The sequence below is a fragment of the Osmerus eperlanus genome, chromosome 4 (genome assembly GCF_963692335.1).
Source record: "Osmerus eperlanus chromosome 4, fOsmEpe2.1, whole genome shotgun sequence".
Classification (NCBI taxonomy): domain Eukaryota; kingdom Metazoa; phylum Chordata; class Actinopteri; order Osmeriformes; family Osmeridae; genus Osmerus; species Osmerus eperlanus.
Genome location: NC_085021.1, coordinates 11,552,615 through 11,576,366, shown reverse-complemented (window position 1 = coordinate 11,576,366; position 23,752 = coordinate 11,552,615). Strand labels below are relative to the sequence as shown.

The window sequence follows — 23,752 nt, the reverse complement described above, 5'->3', positions numbered from 1 at the left end:
AGAAATGACTTCAGGACGAATATAACATTTTTAAGAATTTCAGTTAAATTGTATTTGTCCTTGACCTTGCCCTTGTCCTGACAAATCCACCACAAGAGGGCTCTATTTGACTTGCTATCACAGCCTAGCCTGGTTCAGGTTAATAGCACCTGGTTCACAATTCCTGTCTTCTAAACCACAAACTATCCTTTTTATATATATAACCACGTTACTCGTGCTTTTAATTTTTTTGATGTTCCATGTGCTAGCATTTTTGGGGGCTTTTCATCCACTTAAGGACATATATCCCAGCTGGAACAGGAGAGATTCAGGTCAATGTTTTAGAGGGGTAGTGTGGAAGGCCTATAGTGTGTCTCTTCATTGACAATAAAAGTCATTTGTCGGTCATAAGTGCTGCATGAAATCAGGCATGTGTGATTGTATAGTATCAGACCAGCAAGTGTAAAATTGGTAAACCACAATGTTGGTACAAGCCATTTGGCAACATTCCGGATTTCCTGTTTGGGAAACTGTTTTGGAGAGAGGGGGAAGTAGGCACTGGTACGTGCTGCACAGGAATGCAACTAGAGTGAGTAATAGCACTCCCAGCCACGCGAATGCAACTGACGTCAGGGGACTAGATAGAACAGGCTGCAACGATCAGCATTGGGAAAAGTACTCAAGGCGTGGCTGGGCATACACAGGAAGTGATCTTAAAGCTATAGTACTTTTATTTAGTACACTGGGCTCTGCACAAGTGTTGTAGTTTTGGATTTCATCATGTTTTGTGTTCATGATGATGATGATGATGGAGAAGGAACAGAAATAATCTATACATGTTCTATTAAGTACTTAATTTTCATGGACAGTTTACCTTGTGCTTTGCTTAGTTTTGGTCTGAATCTGTAACTTCAGTTTCAGAACTTTCTAAAAAGGCATCAACTCTTTTCTGCAAGCTCTTACAATGTATGTCCAGGGTTTAGTCATTAACCTGGAACTTCCCAATGGCCAGTCAACCTAGAGAGACAGAGAAGGATCCTTGGCGATAAGACCTCTCTTTCAGATGTGGATTATTTCCTGGGAGTCAAGTACAGTTCTGGAAAATCCAATGTCTTAAACATTCAGATGATCAATACTGACTCACCAGCTCACCAACAGCTGATGCACAGTGGATGTACAGTAGGTGTATCCAATTCTCTCAAGTTGCTTCATATCCCTCCTTAACCAGAAGCAATATGAAATAATTCATGATAAATACAAATTAGACATAATTATGAAAATACTGCTTAATTATCTAGCATTAAAGTGTAAAGCAAATGTTTATCCTTATTTTGTTTTCATTGTTGATATAATGTTTCAATACTGGAGATCAGTGTGCTACACAGTCAAATGGAAAAGTACTAAGATATTAGTCCCTCCACCACAGCAGACGTTGGTGAATCTGGTGACGATTGTTGTGACATGAGCAGTCGTTCCTGTTCCTGTCTTGGGTTGCTGTTGTCTTAGATGCACCATCACCATCAAGTAGGTCTAGTACCGTTACTTGTGTCCCCTGAGCCGGTGTTTCCCCCACGGTATGCTCTTCAGCGCAACTTCCTTCCTCTGGCCTACTACTGATCAAACACGGACTGATGACGTTGACAATGAGATGTATCCCACATGTAAACAAAGCTTACTGACGACCTCCTCACAAACGACTCCTACAAAACAACACCAGTTTTGTTAGGTGCTTTTTCATATGCTTGATCCTAATATGCAAACATACTCCTTAGTAGTGGTACAGGAAGTGATTTGTGATTGTGCAATAGCTTTAGATTTAAGACATCCATTTAACATCCATACCTACCTGATCATTTTTATCTGCCTACTGACATGTAAATACAGTAGCAAGATACAATATGTGCCTTACTGAAATCAAGTGAAAGTTAGAAGTTTGTAGGTGGAAATAAGAATAGTCACGTTATGGTTGAGGTGGGAAGTTTCATCTCACTCAGCAGCCACCACGCCCATTCCAGTTGGGTCACCTAACTACATGACTCACCTGTGGCAGATATTAAGTGAGTCCTATGAAAGGAAACAAATTGAAGTGTCATAGCTAAGTTGCCTTTAGCTACCATTTCTGTGAGGCTGCCGTGAAACTGTAATGCACTCTGTAGTACTGTTTTTAAAATGACAGTTCATTTTAAACATATGAATACTGATTTCATTGTCTTTGAGTAATTTAACTCAGACTTGCAGACGTTTACCATTATTACTTTGGATGTTCAGATATGTGGATCTCATCCATTTGGCCATAATTTTAAAATGTAAATCATTTGAAGGTAAGTGAAAAAGCCAAATGCGAGACCTTGGCTCTGGTAATCTAGGAAGTTTTCAAGGAGTTTATAGAGGAACAGAGAAAAGTGTTCACTTTCTAAATGAATACAGTCATGAATAGGCCAAATCAACATGAAAAGACTTTCTGATCTGTGGCCCTTCATGTGTCTGTGAAACGGTTTGAGGCTCGTATTTTGTATTGCATGACATGGCAATGGATACGTTGAAATGAATATAAAAATTTAACAAACACCTAAAATAGGCTCCAATTCAAATTCAGTCTAGGATGGATACTAATCCTTAGGTCATTGTGGACCATTATGACTCTGACGCTATAAAAGTAATAAGCGAGAACTGACCCTTCTGATCTTGTAACTAATCAAATTGCTTTGTTTTGTCAAAAGAAACAGGGGGCTGTAGGTATCTTTGAGAATTTAGAAGAAGGGTGTTTTATGTGGTATTGTGGTTGGTTTGTAGTATTTAAAAGTTAAATGTGAAATAATGTGTTTTTAGAATATCATGCAGATCATGAAGGGATGTAAATAGAAATCACTTTATGGCTGTTACCTGCTAACCCTAAGAGGGAACCCTACCATGTTGACACCTATTGGCCCCTCTCCACAAGAAATGTAGTACTTATGCAAGAATCAAGTTTCACAAATCCATACTGGCTCTGCAGTTACCACAAGTCCTTGGTGCACGTCAGAGATGCTTGTCGTCCACAGTAAAATAGGAGAAGTGAATAAGATGTTGAAATCTGGGTTTGCGCTAACCCTGAATAGTCTCCAGCCCCTTACGGTAGCTCAGGAGGTCTGAGTTCCTGTTAGCCCTGTGTTACGGAAATCCAGGGATCCATTTTTCTTTCAAAAGGGAGTTACTCTTTAAATGTTACTCTGATTCGTGTGACCTTGTATAATGCAATGTAGAAATAGTAATCTATACCTTTTCTCGACACAAACTGCAAATTTGATTTATAGAAATGACACAATTTCCAGATGTATTCTAAATACTAAAGTGTGGAGCTGAACATGTTCAAGAAACAATGTCATTTCAGAGTTAGTAGTAGAGAGTGGGTGCTCTGTTTGTATTACACTATAAGAGTTTTTTTTTCAGAAGGGCAGTTGACCTGCAGGAGGTATGATGCAATTTAGAGTTTACGGACAGGCACTGCCCCGTTGACGGTAAAATGAGAAAAAAAGGGGTTGGGCTTATCTTTCCAGAAAAAAGGACATTCTGAGTGGGAAATTCCCCCTCCTGTGTCTAAAGCCAGACACAGTACGAGGAGTTTTACACAGCTCCGGGAGGAGTCTCCACAGAGCTAATCTACATCTACATTATTGGTTCATAAAAACTAAATGTTTGACCCCCATGTGTGCAAGAATGATAATATTGGTTGAAAAACACATTTCTTCACTCAGTGTTGGAAAGGCCCAATATCGACAAGGACATGTTTGCTTTTATGCATGTCAAATAAAAGTAATCAATTTGAATTGGAGTTTCCAATAACTAATGACATTGAAAGAGGGGAGGGCGGTGTTGGGAACTATTGGTAAAACTGTTAATGGATATTTTTGCTGTTCTTCTGGAATCATGTTGGGTGTTGTATTTTCATTTCAATGATGCATTGAAACAGGAAGATGTTGAGCAATATAAACTGTGATATCCATGAAGTTAAGTATTAAGAAATGATCTGCAGCAAGAGTGTTATAAGCTTGTGAGAGTATGTACTACATTAAACAGCCCTGGGAAGTGCTGACTATATAAAAAACATAATTCTAGGTTTATCCATTGAAGTGCACAATATGTATTGCCATTAAGTATTTTTCTCTCATAAAGACATCCTAAATAGGTTCTCTCCCGCTTTACTTACAAATAATCTGCCTAAAATTAGCTATTCTCATAGATTTGTTGATGTAGCTATAAGTGGGACGTTTCATGAACAGACTATGATTAAAATGTGTGGAGGAACTATTTTCAAATGTTTGTAAATAAGATGGGAAAATGCCTTTGTCTGTGTTTTAAACTAACGTCATACATTATCAGTTATTTTCCCATTTAAAACGGACTGTGATTCAAGCTGAATTGTGGCATGTTGGGGTTTAGTTGCTGATTAAACTCTACAACCTTGAACCCCTCTCTGGGTCAGTGGACCCACTAGACTGTTGACAGAGGTGTGTGCTCAAGATAATGTTCTTACTTTTCAGTTGGATACAAAAGGATACATTTAAGTATTTATTTTTACCACAGTTTTGGTATGCATGTATAACAAATGTCCCACAGCATCGGCTTTTACAGTTTAAATGGAGATTTTAAAATATAAAATATTTTAAAATGTTGTTTGTAAATGATTGACTAAATTCAGATGAGCCGCCCCACAGTAAGATTAAAAGGAAGTGACTTTGCACTTTTACCTGAAAATCTAAAAACCTACAACAATCTAAAACTGAATTTTACTTGTGTTAATTTAAAGTCACGTCTGTGTAGTCTGGGGAAATGAGAGGTGAACAAGATGAAAGGAGCACCGGACAAAGTAATCCGAAAAGATACCACCTGTTTACAAGCAAATAAAGAATGATACAGGAGATGATATCAAGAAAGTATAAATCTGTTTAATTTCGTAAAATACGAATACCCTTAAAGCATCTGTACCTTTTTAATACTACAGTAAATGCATTACTTCATTCATTGCCAATACTATTACAAAGAGTTGCATCATACCTCTGCAGTGCAAGTCTTCCCTTGACAGCCATTGCTCAGATAAGGGAATAATATTTAAATAACAGAATATGTCTATTACCAAATAGGTTTTGGAACGTGAAACCTGCACCGAAATACTGCATAATAACAACAATGAAGACAGAAACCCACGACATGATGGTGACCTGTCAGAAATCATGATCTGGTTGCGCAATTCATGCAACCGTGGCCTTGTAAACTTAATGTCTGTTTTCACATGAATAGTCTTGAATCACCTTTCCTTACGTGAAACATCACTTCGATAAATTGGCTTCAAGTCCGTTTCTTATAGGCTACTGAAGTAGCTCGACTTCCAACGAGCTGAGTTTAGCATACTATCATCATTGTCCAGTTGCTGAAAGAAGATTGCGCAAAGTGGCAAGCTCTCTTGATAGTTGTTCCACGCGCTTTTGCAAACGTTCATTCTCGGCGGCAAGTTCCAGCACTTTGTGTTGCGTCTCCATATTGCGCATTTTGGCTTTATCTCTGCTCTTTCTCACAGCAAGGTTGTTCCTCTCTCGCCTCTGCTTGTATTCTTCACTGTCTTTGTCCAGTCGCTTTTTCCCCTTGCCATTAGATAATTTCCCACTATGCGAGTTAGGCGACCGGCTGCCTTTACCTGACGGGCCAGGTGTGCCGGGTGGACTGGAGCAAGATGAGGACGCAGTGGAGATGTTGCCAATACTGCCACTTGGAGTCGACTGATAATGAAGATAAGACCTCATGTCAAACCCAGACGAACCCGTGTCCATTCTTGTGTCTTCAAAAGTTTCGTTTCTTTCTCTAGATTTGTAGTGGTTGCCGGGGAGGTCTGGGCTAAACACACTGTCCACACGCGTCTCTTGTAGTTCGGGATAACCTAGGACGTATGTTTCCCTGGGGTTGACACAAGGACTTGACTCACGGTCCTTCTCAGATAGGCCTAGGTGGTTTCTGTAGTTTTGTAACGGTGAAATTCTCTTTATCTTGCTCTCCTCGTTCAGAAAATCTGCAAATATATCGGTCCCCCGCTGTTGTTGAGATTCGTGGTGGGCTGTCAGCTGTTGATAGTGCAAAGCTGGGTCCAGGTAAGCACTAAAATCTATCGCTTTTTCGTGCTCTGCGATGCCAAGTTCCGTCATCGAGCCGTCAGAGACCTGCCTGGGAATTCGGTCGTTGTAGGGACCGATGTTTCTCTGGAAAGCAAAGCTGTCCCCGTCGTAGATGCCGGCTACTTCCATGGATCTTAACACCCGCCGGATTGCAAGAACAAGGGGCAATAGCCCGAGACTAGACTTTTGTAATTGGATGAAATCAACACTATTGAGTTGTTTAAAAAATGTCAGGCTGTTATCTCAATACTTTGGAAAGCCTGTATGAGAAAATGTGTAGCTTTTAAAAAAACCAGACTCAATATGACGCCGCCTCAATCAAACAAGTTGTCAGTGTGAGCTTGGGTTTTATATAAGGCTGCGAAGGCGTGACGCGCGACTTAGAAGGAAGGGCGAAGTTTCATGCTTCATGATCATGATCATGAAAAGAGTAGGGATAGACAGTTTCAAATGGATTAGGCTACATATGAACTGATAAACATGTGTATCCTACCAGTCAGTTCGATTTTACCAGTGATTACAAAGGATGAACGTTAAACGTTCAAATGTAGCTTTCTCGCAAGATAAACGTTAAAATGTAGCTTTCTCGCAATTATCGGCTATATAGGCTACGTGAATCTGCATTATTCAGATTATAAAGTGAATGCGTTTCAATTGACGGTGTTTTTCAGTAGCCAACTTTCAGCTTTGTTCACCGATCTGATTAACAGATTTTGTCATTTTGTTATGAATACAGTAGGCTACATAACTTGAGTTTTTGACTCATGCGTTTGTAGTTTGGGGAAATGGGCATCTACTGCCACCTTGTGGTATTATTTAAGGAAGAACTGAGTTTTTCCATTTTGGAATATGTTCTTTGATTATTGTCTAAATTTATCTCAAGATTGTTTGTATATGTTTACTTTGTTTTGATCACACCTCACAAAAAGTTAGGAGAAAAACATCAAAGCAAACACTGACCATCCTCTCTGAGAGTGACTATGAAATATAGAGGGCCAAGTGAGTAAGAAACTGGTCTTCAACTGTATCAGTCACACAAGGCGACAATGTGAAGACGCGGGATGCACCGATGCGGGATTCTTAACACCATTAATCAAGTGTCAAGATGGACGGGGACCAGAGTAATGCCATTTCAAATGAGTGTTTCTCAAAAAATAACGACGGACACCAATCAGACTTTTAAGTTACACATACTCAGTTTATGATTTTGTCCAAGAATTATCAGGCTCACATGGGTGGGGTCAGATAATGCAGACTTTTTTTCTCCAGTCTTATTGGTTATTTGAGTAATTATGGAAATATTTCCAGCTCCCCAATTGGCGGTTCTGGATGGAAAGACAGACGCGATTGGCTTAGAATAGCAATGTAATTTTCTGCTGCGAGAAGTTGACAGTTTTGTTTGGTTTCCTGAATGTGAGTGGAGATCGAAGGGGGTTGAACCGGTGTATCATGGCGAGTATGGTAAGCGAAAACGGGTGTGGACAGAAACCACAGACCATAGAATCTGACGGACTGGACCGAGGTGCTGTACGGTGGGGCCCTCAACACGCAGGTGCCCGCGAACTTGCCAATCTGTATTCGCCAGGTGAGTCAGTTGTCTTGATATAGCGAGTCGATAGCTCCCTCTACCATGAGCTAACAGTTAGCTACCAGTAGCAGTAACATTAGTCATCCGTGAATGTGCATTGCCGGTCCAAGCAACCACCGATTTAGTTTTTAACCAAGCCTGACGTGACATTTTAACTAGCTTTGAATTTAGCTTTTACAAAACATCACGTATCCATGTGAATGAGTGAGTGCGATTGAATACTTTACAAGTATACAATAGCTACCTGCACACAGTGTGCACACGTATTTCAGTATAGTTAATATGTAATTTAATTCCATAATTTCCCCAGGAATAACTATTAAAACGTATTTCAGGAAAAACGCTCAAACGGGTTTGTCCTCCCTAGTATCGGCCAGACGGAAAGGCAGAGGGCGCTCACGGGTGCTACTCTAAAGGCAAAAAACAACACGATTCACTAATTCGAAAGTTATTAAACACCAATATGAAGCTTGCACGGAAGCCCCACATCTTTGTTTCGGACACGATAGGCTTTGGATTCCCTGTTCAGACATTGGTTCAATGTATACAAAAGCAATTGTTGTCATTGTTAACTCGTATTTCATTATTGAATATATTTTCTTCTGGCATTTGCATACCTGTTTAGGTTACATTTACATTTATTCATTTAGCAGACGCTTTTATCCAAAGCGACTTCCAAGAGAGAGCTTTACAAAAGTGCATAGGTCACTGATCATAACAACGAGATATAGCCCCAATACATTGCGGGTAGCCAAAACATGAAGCATACATTGTGAAAAGCAAATAAGTGCAAATGGGAAGAACCATAAGCGCATGTAGTTAAACAAGTTACAACATAAACCTCAAAAAAGTGCAAGAGTGTACCTGTAGAAAAAGCAAGCAACAATGATATAATTCACAGCGAGTATAATAAGTTAAATCAGTTACATTTACATTTATGCATTTAGCAGACTTACATTAACAAAATTGATCAAAGAACGTCAGCTCAGTCTCCAGTATATTCTTGGCGTACAATCTGGATAATAGTTGAGCTCTCATTTTATTGTATGCTGTAGGTTAAGGGGGTCTGTGACACGTGTTGTTATAGAACCACTATTGTTTTCTCTTCTTGAAAACTACAACTTCTCATAAAAATGTCCCCAAGATCTCGGTGCAAAATTAGGCTTTTCGGTTGCATAGGTATACTAAACAACCCCTACTATATCTGCAAAGAATTACCGAGCCCTATAGGCTGCTCTTCTCAGACAGGTATTTCTGGCCCAGCTGCCTGCCTACAGTACATACATTTGAACAGTTATAATCCTGGTGGTCTGTTTAAGCAATGCAAGCCTTGTCTGCAGCACATATTTATTTACTTAGTCAAATGCAGTATATAATCAAATGTAATGTAGAATTTCACAATAGCATTGTCTAAAGTATGGTTTTTGATGCATCTTTATATTGTTGGACTTCACTACTATCTTAAACACTATTGTCTCTTGACACATCTGGTTCTGCCTTTGGAGACACCTCAAGTATTCTATTCCAAGTTGAAATAGTCTCTTTGTGGTTTACAATATTAACACTCAAACTGAGTAAACATTCTATGGAAGTGAAATATCTGTTTTAGTTGCCTACAGTCAACAAAATGATAGGTCAGATCCAACATTTCAGATTGGATATTTTCTTGATGTATTGATATATTAACCAGCCTGCCTGTATAGGCCAACTGAATAATTGTTGTATGCTGCTCTAATTCTCCAGAGTTCTGTCGTAAAGGCATATTCAATCATCTTTGTCCTGTGTGTCAGTCTACTATCTTCTATTTTTCGTGTTTTGCACATAATTCAATAACCACTGTATATTTATATATTTACAGGAAAAAGGTGTCAAGAATGGATAAGTGTGGTCCTCTGCTTCTCTCTTATGGCCTTCAACCTCCTTCACCTCCTTGCCAACTTTCACCTGGGCCATATGTGGTACATCCTCTTGGGAATTGGTATGCATAGCTGCCACCTGGTATTGTTTAAGGTATCCTTCTTTTTCTGTCTGTACCCTGACTGTATTACTTTTGTTCTCTTCCTCTCTACCAGGGGCAGGCATACTCACTGCAGATTTTGCCTCTGGCCTAGTCCACTGGGGAGCTGATACCTGGGGATCTGTGGACCTTCCTATCTTTGGAAAGGTAAGATAAAGTTAGTTCTTACAGTCAGATATTTGATGTGACCGTTTCCCTGACGTTGGTGCCCAAGATATTGCACTATAAATGTCCCCCCCGCAGGCCTTTATCCGACCATTTAGGGAGCACCACATCGACCCCACAGCCATCACTCGCCATGACTTTATTGAGACCAATGGTGACAACTGCATGCTGACGCTGGTCCCTCTAGCAAACATGGCCTTCAACTTCCTTACCCTTTCCCCTGGTGAGATTCAAATTATTCAAAAATAATTTTGACTAATTTGCAACAATAGTTTACTATGATGACTAATGTAAACAGAATATACATCTCTTATGACTCCCCCCTCTTCTGTCTTCTTGCATTTGTAGCGGAGGTATACCATATCTACCCCTGGTACTGCTATTGGTTTTCCCTGGCCATCTTTGTAACCTTGACCAACCAAATTCACAAGTGGTCACATACATACTTTGGGCTGCCACGTTGGGTTGTGTTTCTACAGAACTGTCATATCATTCTGCCACGTAAACACCACCGTGTCCATCATGTGACCCCTCATGAGACATACTTCTGCATTACCACAGGTAAGTTCCCGCAGACTGTGTAGGTATTGAGTACCTGTTGTATAACTGTTTGGTTTCTCTGGGTTTTATCAGTGTTAGAGTATGTTTACTTCTAGTATGTCTTTTCAGGCTGGCTGAACTACCCACTAGAGAAGTTTGGCTTTTGGCAAAACCTTGAGGATCTGATCCAAGGTGTGACAGGAGAGAAACCCAGGGCTGATGACCTCAAATGGGCTCATAAAACCAAGTAATGCAAAAAGACGAGCTGCACCCTACCTCAAGAGACACATGCCATACTTGTCTTCTCTTTTTGTAGAACTTAAACTTAAATCCATAGGAATCTAACCAATGGTTTGAGATGCCATAGCTTTAAGTCTTGCACATTTTGTCTGAGTCTGTCATCAGAATATAGATAGGCAATATTTGTTTAGGGGTTTCTAACCTTACTGTGGAGATCTGGGGTTGGCTGTGCTTTTGATACATCATCATTGAAAGCACTACAACACTAACCTCTTTCTAACTCAACAACCAGCTCTAATCTACAGCGTTCTTGTATGTCTAACTACAATTGACCCTTTCTACGGGATACACTGGAAGACACTGTCCCCTGAAAGGGTCAAATATCTTAATTCATCTTACTATAATGCAACATAATTTAAAATTTTTACTTTGTCAGCAAAAAATCACAAACAGAAATACTTGAAGAAAGGCTTTTCGCAATGTTTTTCATTTTGCTTCATATCAACAAAAACATTTTGAGGTGAATAAGGGCGTGAGGATACGAGCATTTTTTATTATTAATTTTTTGTCATGACTTTTTACCCTAAAGTGCTGTCTTCAGACTCTTAATTGGAAGCTAATAGTTGTTTTAGGACTCTCCAGGGTCCTGTGTCTCTCGAAAACCACCCTCCTTGTGTCCTTGTTTGGATGGACATAGCTATGACGTGCAGTTTTCTAAAGCAGCCTTAATTGTCATAGATGTTGTGATGGAGTACATTTGTGAGGCATCTAGGGTGGTTTTCTACAAAGGAAACAATGGTAGAACAGAACATTCCCCCTTCAGAGATATTGCCAATGAGATAAGAGGTTAAAAATAGAACTAAATTGCTAAGCCGATGAGTGAAAATGTATGCCTTTGCTTTGGTAACCAGTACTTGTAAATGTTTTGTACAGCAGATAACTATGCAGTGTGATTGAAAGAGAACTTGAACCATATGTCTTAACTAGAAATCTGAATTATTTGTTCAATTGGCTAAGATTCCTTCTTGTTCTTAATGTCCCTGCCCTATGTTTTGAAAAGAGGAAATGGTGGAGTTAATAATAATGATAGTAAATAATCAATACTACGGGGCAGGCATACATGTACATCAACACTGCATGCCAAAACTCACACCTTTACTCAAATGAAAGGTCTTGAAAATGTATCTTACACTGGCTATCTGGCTAACTGGTATCTTACAGTCCATGTCTCATCCTTACTGTTTGTATGTATCAGAAAGAGTCATATAAACAGTTTTGCGGCATCCCATTAGTGACTTTCAGTTTTGGGCTCATTGTACTACTGGGCCCCCAAAAATCCTGCCAAATATAATAAATAATTCCAAATATTCCTTAGTTTGAACAGCCAGAAATTGATCTTTATTACAAAGAAACTTGCTCTGTCGATAATGGTAGTTATTTAATTTAAAGCCAAAACAGCATTTTTGACCTAAAACATGGTTCGGTATCCTATCGTGAGGTAATTGTTTTTGAGCTATTGGACAACATACAGAACATACTGCATAATGCTTGTTGTGAGGATGTGTAGAATATTGCAGAACAGGGTTTGTTGAGGCAATTCTGATAGATTAATTAAGTCTCTTATTTGAATTGATCTGTTGAATTGATCTCAGTTTTCTGCCATAATTAAAACAATTTCACAATGAAATTGCTAATTGGCTATGGTCCAAGGATGGCTTTTTTAATATGGTCTGTCTTTGTGGTGTTGAATCCAATATCAATTCTTGCACATTTCTCATTAATTATTTGTAGTTATCTGTATGTACGTGGTAAATTGAATGTGTGGAGTTTGGTTTATCTTGTCTTTGAAGTAGGCTAATACTGAAGGAAAGGTAAATCATAAAATGGTCTATGTAAAGCGGAGATTCGGTAAAGTGTATTTATAAATTGGTGAACCATTCTCTTTACAGATTGGTGTTTCATATTGTGTATTCGCTGATACAGATGATTTAAGAAAAAACTTTTGCTCTGTGGTAGGCTATAAGAAACTAATTTGACATTGTAGATGCAAAATCTATTTCTGGGTGTGGGGCCAATAAGAAGGTGCCGTGCTGTGGAGCCTAAATTATATTTGTAGTTTTCTTGAATGGCCTCATCCTCTGTCTTAATTTGTTGTAAATGTTGCCATCCATGTTATCACTGGGCTACCCGTCACTTGCGACACTCATTTAAATATAATTGCCCTCAAACGCCCTCGTAGCCTACTTCAGCACTGTACTTAGATGTACACTTTTCTGACGCCCATCTACTTACATTTACATTTAGTCATTTAGCAGACGCTCTTATCCATTGCTTGCAATGTTCTGATATTATTTGTGATGCTAGCGTTTTAGATATCCGAAATAATGCCTTAATGCCTTTTCGTTGTCTTCCACTGGGAAGACTAATGTTACAATATATTTATAAATAAACTAAAACAGCTAAATTATTATTTTGTGGTCTATTTATTGTGTTAGTCGCCTTTTAACTTTTTGCTTGGAACGTATGCTTGCTCGACAACACTTTCAATTAAAAGACGATTGATCAACAGGTATGACTCATTTTCTGGACAAGCGTGTGCATGCCATAGGACTACTGGGTCAACCGGTTGGGCGAAGAGAGACACAAATAACCTAAGTGATTGTTATGCGAAAGTTAGAAAATACACACCCATTCAACCATTGTCACCATAGTGTCTATTCATTGACAAAATAACTTACTTCGCTTAGACTGACCATTGTCCAGATATATTGCTACAATTTACGTCCCTGCACTTTAGTCCCCCAATCCTTCCCTGCAACAAACTATGGTCAACGACGTGCGCGTCCCCGCTACTAAACGAAAAGATGGCGGTCGCCGCCGGATCAGGTAAACGATTCAGATAGCTGGCTATCTTAATAAATGTATACTGTTGTCAGTTGTTATACATTCTTACAATTGATCGCTGGCATAATGCAGTGTTGCAAGAAACGTATACTATTACTGAAATTCGCAAAACCTCATCTTATTTGTCTAGCTATGTATAGATGAGTCATTGAATACATGAGCTAACGCCAAAGGGCCATTATAGCCTAGCTTGTTGTGAGCTGTTAGAGATAGCTTGAACAGAGGAAGTAGCTAGTGCTAGTATAGCTAGAGCTAGCTATTATCTTTACTAGCGTATAGCTAACATGCCAACTGACCAAACGATTTTAATTCGGCTAATAAATCAAACTGCTGTTAGCCACGTTCATATCAGGAAATGTACAACCAATCTAAACAATCAAATTTGTTATATTGTTTGAACATGTTTCTGATGCATCAGTATTTTCAGACTACAGCAACTTCTTATAGCCTTAGATAGGCGGGCGGATTTCTAGCTAGCTAGTAGCTAGCCTAGCTAATAAGCGAATGTAGACTAGTAGTAGGCTAGCTATATTCTTAACGTGAGCTAGCTAGCTAGCTATCTATTTAGGTACCTAGGTATTCTCGTTTACTTAACTAACGCTAAGTACCTTTTATAATTTATTACTAATTTACTATCATAGCTAGTTTGCTAAATATGGAACACAACCTTAACGTGTACTTCAAGATGGCCAGATGTGAGGATGTTTATCATTTGAAAGGTATAGAAAGTATTTCAAATTATTTAGTAGCAAATAGTGAGCCCATTTCATTGTAAAAGCTAACCAACTCCGAAACAAATTTCTAATTTGTAGATTCGGTAAGGATATTTCTGTCTTTTTAAAAAGGGGATCTAAATCTGAGTTGTGATTGTTGGGCCTACAAAGCTGCTTACAGCAAGGCCATCTTTGAAGGAAAACTGGTCTAACATGTTCATTGTGTCACCATGGGCATTTTACCTCGTTCATGCTTAAAATAGGCCTGTACAGCAGACTGACTAAACAATGGAAAAGTAAAATACTTGTGACATGCACACTAATGATACTTTCTCTATTGTGTTGTTTAATTATCACTTTAAACCCCATTATGTCTCATCAGGCGTTAAGGTTCCTCGTAACTTCCGGCTTCTTGAAGAGCTGGAAGAAGGCCAGAAAGGTGTGGGAGATGGAACTGTGAGTTGGGGCCTAGAAGATGATGAGGACATGACCTTAACACGATGGAGAGGGATGATCATCGGCCCTCCTAGGGTGAGTGCTCAGATCTACACATGATCGCATAATCATATGTATCACAGCCTTTTATTTATTTATACTAAGGCAATTATTTACTGTACCAGCATGTAGGAAGTTGTATTGTTCATTGTCCAATGCCCCATGCATCCCACAGGAATGGAAGTTTGACTTTCCTGACCCACTGATGTTTATATTTGATTCACAGACAATCTATGAAAATAGGATGTACAGTCTGAAGGTTGAATGTGGACCCAGATACCCTGAGACGCCACCATTTGTCAGATTTGTGACGAAGATAAACTTGAATGGTGTGCACAACTCCAATGGCGTGGTGAGTTCATCTGGTTGTCTTACAGTACCATCAAAAGTAAATGTGGTGGCAGAGCAGTCAGTAAATCTTTCGGGAAAATAATGAAAAAGTCACAGGTGGATTAAATTGGTTAGTTATGAAAATTATTTGTTGAAGCCAATGGAAGTAAATGACTTGATCATGGATTAAGTCTGAATGCTATTGTACTCCCAGCATAAAATGTGTACGATATGGTCTGGCATTGTGTTCTGTAAGAGGGTAGTGTGGTGTGAAACGTAGTCCTTTACCTCATGGTTCTTTCTCCTTCAGGTTGACACACGAGCTGTGTCTGCCCTGGCCAAGTGGCAGAACTCCTACAGTATCCGGGTGGTCCTGCAGGAGCTTAGACGGCTTATGATGTGCAAGGAGAACATGAAGCTCCCTCAGCCTCCTGAGGGGCAGATCTACACCAACTGAGCCCTCGCTACTACTCCTACTTTTCCTTTCCCCCCTCTACTGTTTGCGATCATCCCATCCACCACCTTGTTACATTCATTTGCTGCCAACACTTAAACGTGCCCACACTCAAATCTAGGAACAAGCAAACATGTACACACTCACCCAAAACACAAGAATGCACACACATATAATTTTTAAAACAAGAACGCAATCAAAACACATTCACATACATAAAAGCACTTCTATATACAACATTCTCATGCCCTGGCTCCTCCCCTATCCCATCACTGGAGTTCTGGTTGGACTAGATGACTAGGCAGGGGGAGTCATAGGTCCACACCAGAACTGGTCATTTGAATACTGTACATCTTACTAATCTTTTTTTTATTATTATTTGTTATAAATGCAGATTGTACAATAACATAAATAATCTTATTGAGTGTACATCTTGTGTTCTGTCTTTTTGTAACAGGGAATGAGACAGTTTGTTGACAGCTCACAGACTTAAAATTTCACCCATTAAGAGTATTTGTGGATGTTCATTTTGAAATAATACCAAGATAGATATCCATCTGACAATATTTCATTGTTGACAAATGGGTAGGTCAAATCATTCATAAATGTTTGCCCTGACTTTGCATGTGTACTTGTATAACAGTTTGATTACCAACCCCATGGCCTATGCATGTGAATGCAGCTTATGGAAAGATGCCTATAGTAGTAAGCCACTCAGGCTGTCACCCTTGGTGAACTGTCACATGGCTGTTAAAAGGGCAACCACTGATATTTATACCCAGTGATTCTCTCATTCATAAGACTTCAATTGTCATGTGTTCTTGGTTAATAATCTAAATTCAAGTAAACATGCATGCCACATAGTGTAACGTTACACATTAGGGAACTCGTTCAAAGTTAATCATCTCTCAAAAAGAGAAACTTGTTGAATTAGTTTCACCTCTTGGTTCAACATGTGAAAGCAGATCTGACCACCTTTTTCACAACTAAAGACGGTTGTTTTTTCCTTTTATCAATTTGCATCATTACATTTACATTCTACATGTGGTTATGGATTCCTTAAGGTCTAACCCTGCAGGTGTTCCATGTTTGTGTCAGAATGCTAGTGTCATTGGGCTTTACTATGAGAATAGTAGTAATGAAACTGAATGGATTGCATTTTGCACAATGTCTTGGTCTATACAAAGTCTAGTATGGATCAAGTTATTGTGTTGAAGAACAATCAATTTTCTAACTACTGTGTCCCTCTTACCCTTGAGTATCTTACCAAACATGCAGTCAATTTCAAAATGTGATAAGTCCTCTCAACCGAAGGGACACTTTGAACAACATGCCTATTTAATTCCAGGAGTTAGCACTAGCATTAGATATGTTAGCAATCCTGCCTAGTTAAGATTTCTCTGTAGTGTCTAGACAACATGTAAAGGTTATTTGATGTTAAACTGTTAGACTCTGGGAATTCCAGTTCTCAGAACATGAGTTGTGCATGCTCTGTACTTGAAGTGTTGTGTATGAGTAATAAAATCAGCTAGTTTATGAGGTACAGTTTGATGGCAATTGTGTAATGAGAACAAAGATGACCTTAATGAAACTATCATCTAGCTTCTGAGTTTCGTATTAGTAAGGCCATGGTCACAAACATTGGAAATTATGCAATCATCAGAGTGTATGCTATTTTGGTTAGATATTGAATTCCTGGCACTTGACCTGATGATACCCTTGTTTTCATGTAATTGTTTTGATAGGTTAGAGGAAATAATTAATGAAGGCAATGTGCGGTAAATGTTCACAGTCAAACACATTAAGGTAAATCCTAAGTCATTCTGTTTTGCATTGTCCTTCTTAGGGCAGTTGGATGGATATTTGAATGTCACACATACTTTTCTCTTTCCAAACTTAGAACTACTCTCTTGTTGAGTGCAACACAGCATTTTTAAGTTTAATTGGAGACCACAGGCATCTCATTAGTGAGAGGAGCTGTAGACAGAGAAAGGGAGACTCCTGTTGGTAGTGTTACTCAAATTGTATAACGTGTTTACATTTAAACCATACGCAATGAGCGGACATGGTTACATGGTAGAGCTGATGTCTGGATTGGACTCTGAACTACCCAGAAGGCACCAGTCTTTCCTCACATGGGTGTGTAAAGGGTAGCTGAAAACGGTGTCGTTGTTAACCAAGTGTTATACATAAAGTGAGAGTAGCCACGTTGCATTCCACAGAAGAGCATCCCATGGTTCAAGAAAAGTGAGTATAACAATCTAATATTTTTGTAAAAACTTGAAATGTTATGTCTTGGTTTCTTGACATTTTATATATTATAATTTTTTTATTTGAGAGACTGGCTATGGAGTCAAATATTTGATGTATTTCTGAGAAAATAGAATCCAATTATAGGTTATTTCATTGTAAAATCACACGTTGTGTCTGATACCCATGTAGCTAGCTGGTGGATCTATTACAGCATAGCATGGTATTTGGCAGTGACAATTACACGTCTCAGCAATATGAAGAAAGATTATGATGCATCTGGTACTTCTGTAACTACTCCCCAAATATCACTGTCGTTGACTCACTTTTCTTAATAGCAGTAACTGTAACTAATTATCCATAAGAGTCTCACAACGCTAAGACAAACATGACATTTGTTCCAGTAACGAGTCTATTGAGTAACCTTAGATATAGGCCATTTAGAAAAACTGAGTGGCAGAATTCAGTTTACCAAGATCTGCTTTTTAATCTTTTTACATTTCTCAAAGAATAACTGAACACCCAAAGCCTTAGTCTGACCCTTCATATTTGTGTATAATATATTTTTATTTTATTTTAAATGTTATCTATATAAAAATACGACACCTACAATTTCTCACCAAAAGACTCTCTCAGTGATACATGAACATGGCCAATTGTCATACACAATCTTTGCCTGTGATGACAAAATGGCACCTCTATGTCACAAATTAATTAAAGTATTTTCAACCTTGACAATACACTGCAAAATAAAATAAATAAAAACATTTACAAAGAATGATCAAAATCAAGAACCGGCTTGATGTGTTTAGCCATGCACATGTAAAAATAGGGTCATACCTCAAAGAAGACGTTTTGGTGTTTAGTTGCTCTTAAACTTTGTAAATATATTTTATGATTTCTCATGATCCCCTCCTTCTGTAGGCTACGAGGACTGTTAGAGTTGGACTGTGTACATCATAGGGATCCCCACTTCTCCTGAGGAGACCATCAACCTGCAGAATGGCTATACTTGTTCATGCACTTGCTTGCGCTTTTGGCCTAGGTTCCTGGTTGGCCATCAATGGTTTGTGGGTGGAGCTGCCTATCATTGTCACCACCCTTCCCGAGGGCTGGGAGCTGCCCTCTTACCTGACTGTCATCATCCAGCTGGCCAACCTGGGGCCCTTGCTGGTTACCCTAATGCACAAGCTGTGCCCTGGTCGGCTGAAGGAGAGTGTTGTCATCTACACTATCTTGTGTATCGGTGTCTTGGCCTGCTTCTTGCTGGCTTTTTTCTGGGACGTGACAACTGTGGTGGCTGGGGCCCAGCACAGCGCAGCCTTCTTCATCATTACTTTCTTCCTGGCACTAGTGGACTGCACCTCCTCAGTCACCTTCCTGCCCTTCATGATGCAGCTGCCTGCCCACTACATCACCACCTACTTCATTGGGGAGGGCCTCAGTGGCTTCATCCCAGGCCTTGTTGCCCTGGCGCAGGGGGTAGGCATTGCTAAGTGTGTGAATGTCTCTGGGTCGTCTGGTAACCACACTGAGGGCGGGGACACGTATGTTTTGCAGACCCAGTACCTTCCTCCAAACTTCACTACAGAGGTCTTCTTTTTTTTCTTAGCAGCTATGATGTGTATCAGCCTGGCTGCATTTTGGAAGCTCAACAGGCTCCCACGGACATTTGAGGTCTCCACTGAGAACCTTGTTCCAGATTCAGTGTCATCTGTCTGCTCTGGCCTGGACAATCCTGCAGTTAGGACTAATAGCCAAAAACATCTCTGTGAGGTGACAAGCCAGGCCAGGCCTCTGCTGACTAAATCAGGCCACTCCATGTTCCAGCTGACCTTCATCTACCTTATGGTGGTGTGGGTGAATGGAACTACCAATGGTTTACTACCCTCTGTTCAGACTTATTCCTGTATGCCCTATGGGAACCTGGCCTATCACCTCTCTGCTGCTCTGGCATCTGTGGCCAATCCAGTGGCCTGTATTGTTGCCATGTTCTTTCCTAAAAGGTAAAACCCATGCCTAATAACATTTGTTAATGACAAAGAAGATTTGGCAATCTAAACAGATTTGACCTCCAGGCTTATCATTATCTTAGTTTATGATGGAATTATTGGAATAAGCTATAAATCTGTTAACTATTTAGAACTATTTGTTCTTGTCAGTAATTAACTTCATGACATTTGTTTTTTTAGTTATGTCGGAGTTATATGCACACTGAATTTCTTGTGTTTGTCTAGGTCGCTGGTCTTCCTGGGCCTGTTGTGTGTCATGGGGACTGGCTTTGCAAGTTACAACATGGCTATGGCTGCCATGAGTCCATGCCCTCTTCTTCAAAAATCTGCACTGGGAGAGGCTATCATTGTAAGTAAAAAAAACATCTGTTGAGATGTTATGTACATAGCCCATTATACTTCATGACATTTACAGGCCCTCATTGAGACATTCTTAAGACATGTTCCCTAGATCTGTGGGTCCATTTCTCAAGTTGCTGAAGATTAAGTAACTTGTTTTCCCTCAAATCCATTGTGGAGCAGGTTTTCTGCTATTATGTTTGAGTTATTTCCTGTCTGATTTCCTTAGAAACTACACTATTATAAAATACAGTTCTGCTGATTTGGAAAACTTTCACCCATTAAAATGGTCCTTCAGGGTCAGTGCTGAATCATTCTAATGATAAACATGTCTCATCTCCCTCAGGTGCTTTCGTGGGTCTTCTTCACTGGCTCCTTGTCTTATGTGAAGGTAATGGTGGGGGTCATCCTGAGAGATGAGAGCCACAGTGCCCTGGTATGGTGTGGAGCTGCGGCGCAGATTGGATCTCTGATTGGATCAGTCATCATGTTTCCATTGATCAACGTGTACAACTTGTTTCAGTCAGGAGACACATGCAGTACTAAATGTCCTTTATGACTGACTCTGAGAACCAGTATTATTTTGTCATGGAGGGCTACTTTTGGCAAATGGAACAATAATAGTTATTTTCCTCACTTTTAAGGAAATGTTTTACTTATGCTTTGAAGTAATACTTTGCAGTGCTTTACTTAAATTAGATAAATTGGCAACTTATAACAGTCAAACTGTTGGTTAAGACATCTAATATGAATGTGTAATGAGACAAAACACAACACATTACAGCTTAGTTGATATATCTTACTTATTTAGGAGGATAGGAGGAATTCATTTGTACTTGTAATTCTTTTACATTTTTAACTTGGTTTTGCACTGTTTTAACACTAGATGGCGCAGTTGGTCCTTCATATTTTATTACTTTCACGTGATGATTCTCCTGACACCCAGCAAATCCTGAAACAAGCAAACAAAAGACGTCTATGTGAATGTCTTATGACTGTATTTATATATAACTGTATCTCACGTTTTGTGCTAGTGTCAAGCTTTTATAAAATATTATGATATTTATGACGTAGGCCGGTAATTATTGCTGCTGGTTGCTTACGTTTTTTGTGAGCTCACAAATAATCAAATCAAAATAAACACATGATTAAGGTAAATATGTCACTCCAAGAATTAGTTCCAATGTGTAGAGGATGGGGTGTAGGAGAAGCACGTGTGCATCTGTCTGTGGGCTTATCAGTAGTGATGGCTCATCATGTCCATCCAGCGTGTGTGAGAATCAGACTACTATCCTATGTCTGGTTCCAGCTGGTCAGACGGATGCTGCATCCTTAGAGGAGGAAGCTGGACATTCATGGGAACCAGAGAGAGATTTCCCATTAGCAGCTGTTCTCCTCTCTGTCCCCATCTCCCTTAGACGGGGGCAAAGAGCAGCATGGGGGCCTTCAGGGAGGAAGAGGGGGTTGTCTGTAATAGGGGGGAGGGGTGTCGGCTGTTGCCCCTGTTGTTGGTCACTTGGGAGCCTTGCTGACCCCGACACTGAGTAAAAACAAAAAAAAGCAAGAGGGTGTAATTACCCTCACGTAGCCTCCGGGGCTGAGGATCAGCTAAGGACAAGCACAGATGCGACTTTCTCACTTTTGTCGAGATTTTGATATCACTTCATTGTTGCACTATAAATTACACATTAGAAACAATTGGATGTTTCAGGATAGCCAAACAATGGTGTTGCATTGTCTTAGTGTGCTGAGATGTGGTAACATTTTTGTATCTATTCTAAATGTAACATATGCAAATCTGGTCCCTTTGTCCTTTTTTGTACTGCGACCAGCTAATGAGCTTCAGACTATTACCTGCATGCTAATGTTGCTATGCCTAGTTTCATCATGACCTTGAATATTTGAGTGACTGCAATCAAAAGGTTTTCTAGAAGCTTCATTAGCTAAATTATTTGATTGGCACTGGGCTTTTGTGTTGATGCATTGACAAACAAAGCAGCAAAGAAAATTGTATCATTTTTCCTTCGAGTATCAGATGGTCCCATCGCTCCTCCAGCTGGTCAGGAGGGGCCGTGGCCACCTGGATGCTGACTCCTGATCCTGTGAGATCCTGCAGTCTCCTCTGCCATGTGAGGATTCCACTTACTACGCCACTGAGAGCTCCATCTGCTCAGGACGACACCTCCTAGTGGGCCCCCCTCCATCCATCCAGCCCCGGCGCATCCTATCCTACCCCAGCCCCAGTCTCATCTGCAGCCAGCCACTCTGCCTTTCAGCTAAATGAGCAGTGTGTCAAATGGAAGGAGGATTTACCCTCTCCTTAACTGGATAAGATAATGAACTCAGAGAAGCGTGATGCAATGCTACTTTCTCTCCACTCCACAGACCCTGTAGCATGTCTGCTGAATCGACAGATAAGTCACCTGGGCCTGACACAGCAGGATCCCTTTGGTAAAGTTGTGAAGCTATATAGAATGTCAAACAAGGTTCACACAACTGTGTCATGGAGACTATCACACAACCTTAATATACGTCTCACCTGTTTGAAGAACTGGTCCGTTACACAGGAAGGGGAACTGAAGATGCAGGTTTTTTAAATGTTTGACCAAAAAAACAGAAAATAAATTTGCTTGTGCAAACCCTGAGGGAGACAGCTTTTGGAAGCTGATTTCCAGGTGAACAGCTTGTGGGGGAAACCATTTGCTGATGCATGCAGACAATTTAGTGACATGCACACAGACACAAGACAATTTTCATACAGATCTCCAGAGCCCTTTCCTATCAATTTCCACACAACCCCATTTAATAACACTGTCTATTAAATCAGATTGAATGTGACAGCCTTCTGTCATTTCACTATAGTCTCTCTCAGTAGACAGCGATGTACAGGCCCACTCCTCTTTTTCCATCAGCATATATTGATGTTGCTTTAATGAAGTGCCTGCCGCTTCACCCTAGGAAGGGACAAGTCTGTCAGCATATGTAAATGCTTCCTGCTTGTCATTGTTGTGGTGGGTTCAGCAAGGGTCAGCACATACCCCCCTTCTGGGAATCCTTTGTTCTGGGGGCTGACTGTGTCACCAGAGGGGACCAATTACAGAGTTGCACGGCAGGGAGGGGGTGCAAACTTATTACGCTGTTGTAGTGAGCTAATTATGACCCTTTATGCCCTGAGTAGAACCGCCAGAGCTCATCATGTAGGGGTAACAATGGATGCTTATCCGGAGGCCTGTGTGGATGCCTGTTGGGTAGAATGTCAGTGGTTCGTGGTTAGGATCCTCAGGGTGCTATCGTTACAGTTTTTGAAAAGGTTATTCTAATTTCCAAACCATAAACAAGTATTGCATCAGATGAATCTCAGTGGTGCTTTCATGCCAGTGCATTGCCAATGTTATGATAATTGCCAACTGACTGCCAGCTGATAAGCTAATTATTTATATAAAAATGTAAATCCCACTCTTAGTTTGGGGTTAAATTTACCGGGTTCAATTTGCCAGCCTAGTATGCATTCTCACTGATATCATAGTTCCCTGTGCTGTTTTGTCATTGTCAGATATGGTAGCCCTAATGTGCTACAAACCCT

General features: G+C 40.0%; 4 protein-coding genes across 5 annotated transcripts; 3 read left to right on the top strand and 1 right to left on the bottom strand.

The window, feature by feature from the left end:
• Positions 1 to 4,884: 4,884 nt before the first annotated feature.
• On the bottom strand, positions 4,885 to 6,440 carry cebpb (CCAAT enhancer binding protein beta). Its single transcript, XM_062459004.1, has one exon. It carries the CDS (start codon positions 6,249 to 6,251, stop codon positions 5,373 to 5,375), a length of 879 nt encoding a protein of 292 aa, XP_062314988.1. The 5' UTR covers positions 6,252 to 6,440; the 3' UTR covers positions 4,885 to 5,372.
• A 1,063-nt stretch (positions 6,441 to 7,503) lies between these two features.
• peds1 (plasmanylethanolamine desaturase 1) lies at positions 7,504 to 13,136 on the top strand. Its single transcript, XM_062459002.1, has 6 exons — positions 7,504 to 7,707; positions 9,569 to 9,688; positions 9,783 to 9,874; positions 9,971 to 10,115; positions 10,241 to 10,453; positions 10,562 to 13,136. Exons 1-6 carry the CDS (start codon positions 7,572 to 7,574, stop codon positions 10,681 to 10,683), a joined length of 828 nt encoding a protein of 275 aa, XP_062314986.1. The 5' UTR covers positions 7,504 to 7,571; the 3' UTR covers positions 10,684 to 13,136.
• Positions 13,137 to 13,401: 265 nt separating this feature from the next.
• Positions 13,402 to 15,997, top strand: LOC134018773 (ubiquitin-conjugating enzyme E2 variant 1). Its single transcript, XM_062459003.1, has 4 exons — positions 13,402 to 13,558; positions 14,672 to 14,820; positions 15,011 to 15,136; positions 15,425 to 15,997. The coding sequence occupies exons 1-4, from the start codon at positions 13,537 to 13,539 to the stop codon at positions 15,569 to 15,571; spliced, it is 444 nt and encodes a 147-aa protein (XP_062314987.1). The 5' UTR covers positions 13,402 to 13,536; the 3' UTR covers positions 15,572 to 15,997.
• A 1,575-nt stretch (positions 15,998 to 17,572) lies between these two features.
• slc52a3 (solute carrier family 52 member 3) lies at positions 17,573 to 23,019 on the top strand. Of its 2 annotated transcripts, none has more exons than XM_062459001.1 (4): positions 17,573 to 17,815; positions 18,743 to 19,824; positions 20,056 to 20,179; positions 20,561 to 23,019. In XM_062459001.1, the coding sequence occupies exons 2-4, from the start codon at positions 18,821 to 18,823 to the stop codon at positions 20,726 to 20,728; spliced, it is 1,296 nt and encodes a 431-aa protein (XP_062314985.1). In that variant the 5' UTR covers positions 17,573 to 17,815; positions 18,743 to 18,820; the 3' UTR covers positions 20,729 to 23,019. The 2 variants fall into 2 exon arrangements, with proteins under 2 accessions (XP_062314985.1, XP_062314984.1); XM_062459000.1 differs by having other exon boundaries at positions 17,647 to 17,815; positions 20,516 to 22,110.
• The last annotated feature ends 733 nt before the right edge of the window (positions 23,020 to 23,752 follow it).

Excerpts from the sequence above, each read along its gene's own strand:
- cebpb (XM_062459004.1), bottom strand. The coding sequence starts at position 6,251 with ATGGAAGTAGCCGGCATCTACGACGGGGACAGCTTTGCTTTCCAGAGA.
- peds1 (XM_062459002.1), top strand. The coding sequence starts at position 7,572 with ATGGCGAGTATGGTAAGCGAAAACGGGTGTGGACAGAAACCACAGACC. Across the intron at positions 10,116-10,240 it reads CTTCCTTACCCTTTCCCCTG|CGGAGGTATACCATATCTAC; the intron begins GTGAGATTCAAA and ends TTGCATTTGTAG. Across the intron at positions 10,454-10,561 it reads ATACTTCTGCATTACCACAG|GCTGGCTGAACTACCCACTA; the intron begins GTAAGTTCCCGC and ends ATGTCTTTTCAG.
- LOC134018773 (XM_062459003.1), top strand. The coding sequence starts at position 13,537 with ATGGCGGTCGCCGCCGGATCAG. Across the intron at positions 13,559-14,671 it reads GGCGGTCGCCGCCGGATCAG|GCGTTAAGGTTCCTCGTAAC; the intron begins GTAAACGATTCA and ends ATGTCTCATCAG. Across the intron at positions 14,821-15,010 it reads TGATCATCGGCCCTCCTAGG|ACAATCTATGAAAATAGGAT; the intron begins GTGAGTGCTCAG and ends TTTGATTCACAG.
- slc52a3 (XM_062459000.1), top strand. The coding sequence starts at position 18,821 with ATGGCTATACTTGTTCATGCACTTGCTTGCGCTTTTGGCCTAGGTTCC. Across the intron at positions 19,825-20,055 it reads GCCATGTTCTTTCCTAAAAG|GTCGCTGGTCTTCCTGGGCC; the intron begins GTAAAACCCATG and ends GTGTTTGTCTAG. Across the intron at positions 20,180-20,515 it reads CACTGGGAGAGGCTATCATT|GTGCTTTCGTGGGTCTTCTT; the intron begins GTAAGTAAAAAA and ends CATCTCCCTCAG.